Here is a 12,793-nt window from a genome sequence, read left to right as displayed (position 1 = left end):
GGGTTAGCAGGGATGTGAAATTTGGAACCTTCATACACTGTTGGTAAACTGTAAAAGGGCACAGCTACTTTTGCAAACCAGTTTCACAGTTCCTCAAAAAATTAAACACAATATTACTGTACAACCCAGTAATTCCACTCCTATGTATGTAACCCAAGAGAACTGAAAACAGGTGTTCAAACATAACCTGTTCACAAGTAACAGCATTATTCTGAATAACCAAAAAGTGGAAACATCCCAAGGATCTATTCCTGATGAATGGATAAATAAAATACTTAATGATACATCCACACAATGGAATATTTAGCCACAAAAAGAAATGAAGTACTGACAAGTGCTGTGACATGAATGAACCCTGAAAAGATGCCAAGTGAAACGGGCAAGCCTAAAGGCTTGATTCCACTTATCTGCAATGTCCAGAATGAATGAACCTATACAAACAGAAGTCAGATCTGTAGTTGCCAAAAGCAAGGGGAATGGGAGAAAGAGGAGTGACTATTAACTAGCACAGGCTTTCTTTTGGAAGTGATGAAAATGTTCCAGAATTAGACTGTATTGGGGCTCATACAATATTGTGAATGTACTTAAAAACCACTGGATCGTACACTTAAAAGAGACCAAAATGGTGAAATTTTATATTATGTGAATTTTACCAAAAAAAAAAAAAAAAAAGAAAAGAAAAAAAGACACATATAGATAAATGTAGGTGATTTATGAAAAGAACCAATTAAATATCCTTATTGTGGAAATGAAAAATATGGGGGGGGGGGGGATGCAATACAGCGGCTGAAGAACACAAAAGGCAGGGTTAAACAGGCAATCAGTGAGCTGGGAGGCTAGCCTCAGACAGTCCCCCACAGAGAACAAGCAACAGAAACGTTAGAAGACGTGAAGAACGGACTCAGAGGCACTGCCATCAATCTAACAGGAATTCATTAGGAGAGAATGGAGAAAAAAGAATAACTGAAGAAACAGAACCCATGAATCTAAGATGGAAAGGATCCAACAGATCCCAAGCAAGAAAAATTTATCATTTAGAAAATACATTAGTGGACACTTCAAATTATCTGAAAACCAAGACTAGAATTAAATTTGCTACCAGAAACATAAACACTCAAAAACATTATCAGCTTCACAACTTAATAACTTATAAAATGAAACTACAACAAAGAGAATAATAATGAGTCTAACTCATAAGACTGTTAGAAGATAAAATAAACAAAAATACCTCATAAGACAGGCAGAAAACACACATACCATACACACTAATAAAGCCAGTTTTTCCCTAATTATGAGATGAGATTTTTTTCACATTGATATTTGTTTTATTTTAGTTAAGCCCTTAAGTAAACCTGGAAGGTATATATTCTCATTCCCAAGGTTCACACTATCATAGTATGTAAGTACTCTGTCTTTGCCCCAAAGTATTTGGAAACAGTGTAAATACAACTTCCTCTGATAGTTAACTGAAAGATTGAAACAGCATGGATTAAAGCACTGATAACAGAAGTCACCTAAAAGAGACATGACTCCTCAACTGTCAAAAAAGCAAAATAACCAGTTTGAACACATTTATAGTTAAAGAAACAAATGTATCAATTAGTAGAACTGAGGCAAAAGCACCTTAAAAGCAGAACAGCACTGGCAAATAGTTGACTTTAGCCAACAAATGTTAGTGCTACATTCCTATTGATAAAATGCCCTTGTCATCTGAAGATGAGCATGGTGGGCTTGGAAAACATATGATGGCCTAACTTCCTTAGTCTGATTCCTTGTTCACCAGAGACTGAATCTTTCACAAGAAAAAAAAGTCCTTAATAATGAAAAAGTCTGAACAGTTTGTGTGATAGTAATTTCCCACAATATACTAGTTTCACACAATGGTCATGTAAGTTTTATTAATGTGCACTTATATACCCTTAAGACATATGAACCCATTCTCACTCAGAATTCCTCTTGAGGCTGAAGGGCAGACTATGGGCCCCAATAAATTCACCTGAATGATGAGTGCTACCCTGTGAAACCACAGGAAGAAGCCTCCTTTCCCAATCCCTGCTGGACACCAAGGGGCCAAAGAGTATTTTATTTACCTGAAAAGCAAACCTCTTAAAACATACCTCGTCGAGGATTTCTCTATTTCTTTGTAGAAGTTCAGGTAGCTCTTTGATCAACTGATCAACAGTCTGGATGCCTCCCTGTTCAATCACAGATGTGGACTTGGTCAATATAGACTGAGGTACGGTATCTCCAGATATATCTTCAATTGCTGCTGGAAGATTGAGGGAAGCTAACACCCTGAAAAAATGAGATACTATGTCATCTAAAGGTCTAATCCTTCTTTCAAACACTAGCAGTGGAGTTATCACTCCAAAAAAGTGGATAAGCCCTGTAAATGGAAACATAAAGCAAAGACAAAGGAAGAACAGAAAATCAGGAATTGATAAAATTAAATAAAACATCATTAGAGAATTAAGTTAGATTCACAATTCAGAACTGAGCACAAAAATGTTTAAAAGTTACATTAAAATATACTAGATACCTTTGGCTCACTGGTTAAACTTTACTTCTTTCATCCTAAGCAATTAAAAGTCAAAAACTCTATTTTAAAAATGCGATCTTTTATCACACTCCTGATTGATATACTGTCAGTGACAAAAGAGAAATAATACACTAAATAGTTATAATTTCACATCAGTTCAGTCATTCAGTCACGTCTGACTGTGATGCCAGGGACTGCAGCACATCAGGCCTCCCTGTGCATCACCAACTTGCATAGCTTACTCAAACTCATGTCCATCGAGTCGGTGATGCCATCCAGCCATCTCATCCTGTGTTGTCTCCTCCTGCCTTCAATCTTTGCCAGCATCAGGGTCTTTTCCAGTGAGTCAGTTCTTCACATCAGGTGGCCAAAGTTTTAGAATTTCAGCTTCAACATCAGTCCTTCCAATTAATATTCAAGACTAATTTCCTTTAGGACAGATTGGCTGGATCTCCAAGCAGTCCAAGGGATTCTCTTAAAAGTCTTCTCCAATACCACAGTTCAAAAGCATCAATTCTCTGGCGCTCAGCTTCCTCTGTAGTGCAACTCTCACACTCATACATGACTACTGGAAAAACTATAGCTTTGACTAGACAGATCTTTGTTGGCTAAGTAATGTCTCTGCTTTTTAATATGCTGTCTAGATTGGTCACAGCTTTCCTTCCAAGGAGCAAGTGTCTTTTAAGATCATGGCTGCAGTCACCATCTGCAGTGATTTTGGAGCCCCAAAAAATAAAGTCAGGCACTGTTTCCACTGTTTCCCCATCTATTTGTGATAAAGTGATGGGACTGGATGCCATGATCTTAGCTTTCTGAATGTTGAGCTTTAAGCTAGTTTTTTCACTTTCGACTTTCACGTGCATCCAGAGGATCTTTAGATCTTCTTCGCTTTCTGCCATAAGGGTGGGGTCATCTGCATAACTGAGATTACTGATATTTCTCCCGGCAATCTTGATTCCAGCTTGTGCTTCATGCAGCCCAGCTTTTCTCCTGATGTACTCTGCATAAGTTAAATAAGCAGGGTGACAATATACAGCCTTGACGCACTCCTTTCCCAATTTGGAACCAGTCTGTAGTTCCATGTCTGGTTCTAACTGTTGCTTCCTGACCTGCATACAGGTTTCTCGAGAGGCAGGTCAGGTGGTCTGTATTTCCATCTCTCTCAGAATTTTCCACAGCTTATAGTGATCCACACAGTCAAAGGCTTTGGCATAGTCAATAAAGCAGAAATAGATGTTTTTCTGGAACTCTCTTGCTTTTGCAATGATCCAACGGATGTTGGCAATTTGATCTCTGGTTCCGCTGCCTTTTCTAAATCCAGCTTGAACATCTGCAAGTTCATAGTTCATGTACTGTTGAAGTCTGGCTTGGAGAATTCTGAGCATTACTTTGCTAGCATGTGAGATAAATGCAATTAATTGTGTGGCAGTTTGAACATTCTTTGGCATTGTCTTTCTTTGAGACTGGAGTGGAAACTGACCTTTTCCAGTCCTGTGGCCACTGCTGAGCTTTTCAAATTTGCTGGCATATTGAGTGCAGCACTTTCACAGCATCATCTTTCAGGATTTGAAATAGTTCAACTGGAATTCCATCACCTCCACTAGCTTTGTTCGTAGTGATGCTTCCTAAGGCCCACTTGACTTCACGTTCCAAGATGTCTGGCTCTAGGTGAGTGATCATACCACTGCACTTATCTAGATCTTGAAGATCTGTTTTGTATAGTTCTGTGTATTCTTGCCACCTCTTCTTAATATCTTCTGCTTCTGTTAGGTCCATGCCACTTCTGTCCTTATTGTGCCCATCTTTGCATGAAATGTCCTTTGGTATCTCTAATTTTCTTGAAGAGATCTCTAGCCTTTCCCATTCTATTGTTTTCCTCTATTTCTTTGCACTGATCACTGAGGAAGGCTTTCTTATCTCTCCTTGCTATTCTCTGGAACTCTGCATTCAAACAGGTATATCTTTCCTTTTCTCCTTTGCCTTTCGCTTCTCTTCTTTTCTCAGCTATTTGTAAGGCCTCCTCAGACTACCATTTTGTCTTTTCGCACTTCTTTTTCGTGGGGATGGTTTTGATCACTGCCTCCTGTACAATGTCACGAACCTCCATCCATAGTTCTTTAGGCACTCTATCAGATCTAATCCCTTGAATCTATTTGTCACTTCTACTGTATAGTCATAAGGGATTTGATTAGGTCATATCTGAATGGTCTGGTGGTTTTCACTACTTTCTTCAATTTAAGTCTGAATTTGGCAATAAGGAGTTCATGATCTGAGCCACAGTCAGCTCCCAGGCTTGTTTTTACTGACTGTATAGAGCTTCTCCATCTTTGGCTACAAAGAATATAATCAATTTGATTTTGGTATTGACCATCTGGTGATGTTCATGTGTACAGTCTTGTGTTGTTGGAAGAGGGTGTTTGCTATGACCAGTGCATTCTCTTGGCAAAACTCTGTTAGCCTTTGACCTGCTTCATTTTGTACTCCAAAGCCAAATTTTCCTGTTACTCCAGGTATCTCTTGACTTCCTACTTTTATATTCCAGTCCCCCAAGAAATCCACAATTACAACTTGCTACTGAACAACCGTCGACAGGAGAATGTTGGATCCCACCAAAAAAAGATACCCCACGTCCAAGGGCAAAGGAGAAGCCCCAGCAAGACGGTAGGAGGGGCAAAATTGTGTTTAGTATCAAACCCCATACTCACCAGACACACTCAGAGGGCTCAAACAAAACTTGTACATACCAGGACCCAGAGACTTACACCAGAACTTAAACAGGACTGGGGAAACAAACTCTTGGAGGGTACAAACAAAACCTGTGCACACCAGGACCCAGGAGAAAGGACCAGTGAGCCCATAAGAGACTGACCCAGACTTCCCCGTGAGTGTCCAGGAGTCTCCAGCGGAGGCATGGGTCAGCGGTGGCCTGCTGCAGGGTCAGAGGCACCTTTTGAAGGAGGTCGCCATTATCTTCATTACCTCCACCACAGTTTGGCCTCAGGTCGAACAACAGGGAGGGAACACAGCCCCACTCATCAACAGAAAACTGGATTAAAGATTTACTGAGCATGGCCCTGCCCATCAGAACAAGACCCAGTTTCCCCCTCAGTCAGTCTCTCCCATCAGGAAGCTTCCAGAAGCCTCTTATCCTTCTCCATCAGAGGACAGACAGAACGAAACCCACAATGAAAACCACAGAAAACTATCAAAACTGATCACGTGGACCACAGTTGTCTAACTAAATGAAACTATGAGCCCAGCCATTGTAGAGCCACCCAAGATGGGCAGGTCATGATGGAGAGTTTTGACAAAATGTGGTCACTAGAGAAGGGAATGGCAAACCACTTCAGTATTCTTGCCGTGAAAACCCCATGAACAGTATGAAAAGATAAAATGATAGGATACTGAAAGAGGAACTCCCCAGGTCAGTAGGTGCTCAATATGCTACTGGAGATCAGTGGAGAAATAACTCCAGAAACAATGAAGAGAGGGCGCCAAAGCAAAAACAACACCCAGTTGTGGATGTGACTGGTGATGGAAGTAAATTCCGATGCTATAAAGAGCAATATTGCATAGGAACCAGAAATGTCAGGTCCATGAACCAAGGCAAATTGGAAGTGGTCAAACAAGAGATTGCAAGAATGAACATCAACATTTTAGGAACCAGTGAACTAAGATGGACTGGAATGGGTGAATTTAACTCAGATGACCATTTTATCTACTACTGTGGACAAGAATCCTTTAGAAAAAAATGGAGTAGCCCCTATAGTAAACAAAAGAGTCTGAAATGCAGTACTTGGATGCAATCGCAAAAACGAGAGAATGATCTCTGTTCATTTCCAAGGCAACCATTCAACATCACAGTAATCCAAGTCTATGCCTCAACCACTAATGCTGAAGAAGCTGAAGTTGAATGGTTCTATGAAGGCCTACAAGACCTTCTAGAACTAACACCCAATTTCACATCATCTAGGCATAATGTCAAGAGGACACAGTTGATATACATATTAATACAGAATTTCCATGTTTTATGGCACAGCAACTATTATTCTATTATTTCATTTACATAATGAAATCTTATGCTCCCTTCCTGCTGGAAAAAGGATAGAGGTCAAAACTTACTCATTCATCAAAACTAAAAACATGAAAAAGCAAACAAGACCGGGGAAAAACAACTCAGTAACGTATCTGACAAAAGATTTACCTCTAGAATATCTAAAGAACTCTTTTAAGATTATTAAGAAGAAAAATGAGCAATAAATTTCAACACTTCATGAAAGACATGAAGGGCTAATAAGCACATGAAGAGTTGCTCAATATCATTAGTCATCAGGGGGATGCAAACTAAACCACAGTGAGACACTGCTACACACACACTAAAACAGCTAAAATCAGAGACTGACAATGCTAAGTTCTGACGAGGTGCCGAGAAACAGCACTTCTCAAACGGCGCAGGGACAATGACTCTGGAAAACCATCTGGCCATCTCCTGTGAAATAAACATACACTAACTATACAACTCAACAATTCTGTAATTCTAGGTTATTTGCTCATGAGAAATAAAACATGTCCACACAAAGATGTGTACATCAATGTTCGTAACAACCAAAATGTCCATTTCTTGGGGACACTATATATTTGCTGTTTCAAATACCCTTAACATTCAGTTCTAAGCTCAGAAAAGTACAATGTTCATAAATAACCCACCAGGAAACATCAGAAATTTAGATAAACTTACGAAAGTTAAGCCCTACTTACCCATTTGCCAAAGTGGTGGCTTCTCTCATCTGAGCAATTGATCTGTTAACTAAATCAGCTTTCCTCTGATTATAGGCAGCCAAAGACTGCTGGACTGACACAGGAACCATCTTCTCAAACAGATCTAAAATGAAGAATCAATTTCAATAAAATTTTAAGACAAAAACTCAAACTGTAAAGTGACGATTCATATCTCCTTTCCAATATTCACCTTAAAAGTGTTCAAACATTTAAAGAACAAAACTAAATCTATTGAAAGGACAATGATAAAGAGAATTTTTAGAACACTGTATTCACAGGGAATGATAATGAAGGCTTTTCCCCAAACTTAATTTTCTTAAAGATGTGTTTATCATTAAGTTTAAGGGATCTTTGGGAGAAGAAAATCTACACAAGAGAAAATAATACTCATTCATTGATAAAATTGACCATAGTACCATGGTTTCCAGCTCTACCACTTCCTGGCTCTGCAACCTTGAGCAAATGACTACACCACTCTGCCTCAGTATACTCAGCAGTCAAACGGGGATAATAACCACACTTGCCTCATATAGCTGCTGTGAGAAGTAAATGAACTAATATTTTAAAGTGCTTAAGAGAGCTTTTGGCACATGGTAAACACTTTGAGCTTGTTAAACAGAAGTAAGTACAGTAGTCCCATGGTGTCCTCAGGGGACTGGTTCCAGGTCCCTCAGTGGGTACCAGACTCTGAGGATGCTCAAGCCTCTTACATGAAATGGCACAGTGTCTGCATACAGCTTACACATATTCTCTCATACACTTTAAATCATTTCTAACTTATTTGTAATACTTAATACAATGTAAACGCTATGTGAACAGTTGCCAGAGTACTGCAAATTCAAGTTTTACTCTTTTTGGAACTTTCTGGAAATTTTCTCTGTGAATATTTTCAATTAGCAGTTGCTTTGAATTCATGGCTGTGGAACCACAGATACAGATGGCCAATTCTAAAATAACCATCCAATAACTTAGAAATATTAGATCCCTGGGGATCTAATATTAGCTAGAGGCTACCATATATTGCAAAGACCTATAATAGTCAAGGGTATGATGACATTTACTTATCTGATACACCCATGACTCCAGAAGCTTATATGCTTAGTCATACTTATATACATTTATTTTTAATATCAGAATCTTAAATAACAAATGTTAACAAAAAGACAAGTGCTCATTTAAGTCTTTATAATTACTCAGTTTCAAGTTTTCTGACTCTGTTGTATACTTTATGGTTTACTACCATTTACTGTCCATCTTAAAATTTCACTTAATATGAATAAAATTATATTCAAAGCATCCAATTGCAACTATGTGATTTTAGCTACAAAAAATAGATTAAACTGGAGAAAAAATAAATAACACTAAAGTGCCTCTGAATAGCTGACATACCGGTGAATTTCTGGCTGATGGGTACATTGACTGGAGTAGATTTCACAAGTGTGGCTTTGCCAATAGGGTCTAGATCTTTAAGGTCTGGAACTCGATCATGATAGATAAAGTCATTATCCTTCTTTGCTGCAGTAAGGGCACGGTTGATTTTGTCAGAAAATTCCTTCACGTTGACATATTCATCATAGCGAGATGCCACTGTTTTTATCAATTCTGCTGCATGCTAGCAAGAAAATGTTAAAAAAGAAAAAAAAAGTTTTCTTTTTTTCCAACAAATATCCAAGCTTTGGTTTTTTTTAAAAAAATCTTTTAAGACTAGCATTACTAGCATTGTGAGCAACAGAATAACCTAGCAATTCTCTTATCAAAAAATACCAAAATATCAAAAATGAAGAATACACCCCTCTAAGACATGAATGAATTACCAAGAGAATAAAAGAAATCAAAACTATAAATTGACATTGAGGAAAGCTGTCTCTGGCTGTTGGGTATTTCTGTATCCAAAGGACTAGCAATTAAAATGCATTAAAAGCCCTCAGGGAGACTTAGACGGGGTCTTGAAACTACCTAAGACAGCAAACTAGAAAGAAGAAACATCCCCTTCACCACCCTACCCCCACATGAAGGCAGAAACCTCAAAGGGCTACATGTGGGATGAAAACGGTGGGTCAGAAAAGAACTCTGCAATGCAGGAAAACAACAAAGCAGCATGTCATGTCAGCAACAATCGGAATTTTTTCTTTAAAACTTGCCCTTGTGATACAAAAGATGAACATAAGCCTTACATAAACTTAGGGCTCAAATTACTTAGGTGATATTGGGTACAGTAACACCAAATAAAATAGATAATGAGGATACATAATAATAATTAATTAAAATCTAAATAATAGATTATTGAGGATAAATGCAGTAATATAATGTTTAACAACTGACAATTTGCCAGAAAGATATAAACTCACAAATGTTGTATTTGAAAGCCTTTATGTTAGGTAGTTAGAATAGGAAACAGGAGTCCAGAATGGTGGTGGCTAAAAGACAAGGAAGGGAAAAGCCCGTGAAAACAGAACAAAGGAAGGTCCGAGGACCGGAGTGAGGACCTCAGGCAGAACAAACAGCACCTCTGGCTGGCCCGGTTCACACAGGGCCAGCCCAGGGGAGGGAACACCACATAACAGAGGAGCGAAAGGGCCCTCTCTCCCCGGCGCGCTGGGCGCACGCCCTCATGTCTCGAGGATGGATTTTCCTGCTATTATCTAAATAAAATAGAGCTGTAACACGGAGCTGTAACACTGATTTGTCTAAGAGCTGTAACACAGTCCGTTTGAGACTTGAGAGCTGTAACACAGTCTGTCCAAGACCCAAGAGCTGTGACACAAAGAGGGCTTTAATGTCCATCACTCCAAATCTTTGTTGTGACGAGACAGAACCAAGGAGCATACACTCACTTGACATCTATGTAAACAATTATAATAAAAAACTGATAAATCTATCCATTTTATTATCATTAGAGTGGATGATTTTAACACTCTTTGTTTCAGCAATAAATGGACCAAGTAAACCAAAAATGGTTAAGATTACAGAAGTTCTGAACAACACAATTAATGAGTTTGATTTATCAGACGTGGAGAACCCTGCACTCCACAACTAGAGAATATATAATAGTCGCAGGCTTATAAAGAACATCTGTAGTGACCACATGAAGACATAAAAGCAAAAACACCAAAAGATAAAGTAAAAACATCAAAATTACAAGATTATAAGAATGGTTTAATGTTAAAAAACCTATTTATATAATTCTCCAAATAATAAATTTAAGTTTAAAAAAGTCAAATTATCTCACAGATGTTGCAAAATCATTTGATAAAATATTCACTCGACATTTCTTAAATTTTAGTAAAATAAAAATAAATATCCAGTTCCTTATATGTTAAAATCTTAACCCTCAATGCTGATATCATGCTTAGCAGAAAAATAAAATATTCCTAGAGTTGAAATAAAACAAAGATCACAAGTATCATCATGAACATTGACCATGTAAAAATAACCAGACAAAAGAATGAAATTAGAAGTGTAAAATTTAGAAAAGGAACAATTTATTATTTACAGGTGATATATTTATTTGCATGCCAGAAAAATCTAAAAGAACCAACTATTCTAAGTAAAAGGTAGTTTAGATACAAAATCAACATAGAAAATACAGATAAACCACCACCAATCTGGAAAGATAAGCAAAAAATAATAATCCAGTTACTAGCAATGCAAAGAAATCTTAAAATATTTGTGCAAGATTAATATGAAATAGAAATAAGGATAACCAAAACAAACAAAAGCTACATCTTTAGTGGAAACTAGGAGATGGGAAAACACACAAATTTAAACCACTTTTTAAATCTGTACATCAAATTTGACTTGTAAATGTGATCAAACACTCTCCTTAATAGCAAAATTGGTATTAGGAGCAACAGAGCAGGAGAAACAAGGGAAGGCTAAGGGCCCACCCTGAGGGGAAAGTGCTTAGTTAAGCAAATCTGAAAACAATGAAATGCAATGAGGTGACAGCTGCCAGCTGATGATAAAGGAAAAGCCAAATGGCCTCCTGGAGCCACACAAGGGTCAAAGGAAAAAAGGAATACTAAGGGGCCTCCTCCAAACAAGGCAGATAACGACAAGAACAGGGATATTGGGTAAGCAGAAAAGAGGGGAAGAGGAAAAGGGATGAGCACTCAGAAAACGTCCACAAAATACAAACTTACAGCAGATAAACCACCTGGAAAAGCAAAGGCACAAAAGTGGAATCCTTCCTACACCAGGCTTTGAGAACCAGAGGGGAAGGGCCCTATACAAGAAGGCTTGGAAAGATACCCAGTGTTCCCCCACCCAGGGACCTCTTCAACTAAAATCAAGCTCATTCAAACACAAGTAACCAAAAAGGCATTCCATCTGCCTCAACACAAAGAAACCACAAGGAAAAGGGTGAAAATGAGCAGTGTAACTTTTCAACAGACAAGGAAAATTCACCAAAGAAAATGTTGCCACAGGAAATACTGGCGATCTAGTGGTTAGGACTCTGCACTTTCACTGCTGTAGCCCCAGGTTCAATCCCTGGTCAGGGAACTAAGATCATGCAAGCCATGCAGCACAGCCAAAAGAAAAAAGAAAAAAAAATGTTGCCACAAATGAAAGAACACAGCCTACTAAACAAGGTAAAATAAGCTAAAAGACGTAAGGATGCAATCGCAGTACCAAAAGAACACAAAATATGAACAGAGATGCTATTCAGATAGCAAGGTAACAGTCGGTAATACTCAGGTAACAGTGGGTGATACTCTGATAGCAACAGAACGTGAAACAAGACCCAAAGTACTCAGTGAAGACAAATATGAAATCATTTAAGAAAAGAAAGACTGAAACATTTATGCAAAGAACATGAAAACGATAATAGGTTTCACAGAAACCACTGTAAGAAACATACAAAACAAGAAAAAGTAAAGACAATTCTACATGGCAGTTGGGGAGCAGAGGTCATTACAAACTGAAAATTCAAGAGACGAATCAGCCAAATGCAATGTGAGGACTGCACATGAATCCTTATTTGAACAAACTATAAAACCACATTTTAGAAAGAAATCAAAGAAAACTAAACCAGGTCTGGGTAGTATTAGGTTACTAGCTTACGAACTGGAACTAACTGCACTGGATAGGATGACATTGTGGTTTTAATTTTTTTAAGTCTTATCTATCTTAGAGGCATATACTGAAGCAACTTAAGGATGAAATGATACGTGAGATAGCTATAAATACATCAAAAAAATAAGAGGAAGGGGGAACTGATGAGACACAGAGAAAATACTGATAATCACTGAAACTACGTAATAGGTATTTGATGATTCTTATTTATATATATATATATATGTTTGAAGCTTTCCATAATAAATACTTAAATAAAATTTATACAGATGCATAAGCAGGAACAATCAAGAAAATTCAGGGAATGAGAGATGATCACCACCAATTAGGTATTAAAACATTCTTAAGTGTCAATGATTCAAATGGTGTAGCTGGAACATGAACAGATAAAACAGGCCA

At 38.0% G+C, this 12,793-nt stretch overlaps 1 protein-coding gene across 4 annotated transcripts in view; it reads right to left on the bottom strand.

Moving 5' to 3' along the window:
- PDCD6IP (programmed cell death 6 interacting protein) overlaps positions 1-12,793 on the bottom strand; it is a 68,441-nt gene that overhangs the window by 19,998 nt on the left and 35,650 nt on the right. For all 4 annotated transcript variants that reach the window (XR_011250801.1, XR_011250800.1, XM_069561350.1 and 1 more), the window contains exons 8-10: positions 8,708-8,930; positions 7,298-7,421; positions 2,118-2,295 (exon numbers count right to left, since the gene is read on the bottom strand). Coding sequence is in view for 2 of the 4 variants with exons in the window: in XM_069561350.1 (XP_069417451.1) it covers positions 2,118-2,295; positions 7,298-7,421; positions 8,708-8,930 (525 nt within the window). In the remaining 2 variants the exon portion in view is untranslated. The remainder of the gene's footprint in view (positions 1-2,117; positions 2,296-7,297; positions 7,422-8,707; positions 8,931-12,793) is intronic.

Source organism: Ovis canadensis, chromosome 19 (genome assembly GCF_042477335.2).
Source record: "Ovis canadensis isolate MfBH-ARS-UI-01 breed Bighorn chromosome 19, ARS-UI_OviCan_v2, whole genome shotgun sequence".
Taxonomy (NCBI): Eukaryota; Metazoa; Chordata; class Mammalia; order Artiodactyla; family Bovidae; genus Ovis; species Ovis canadensis.
This window is presented reverse-complemented; position numbering and strand designations above follow the sequence as displayed.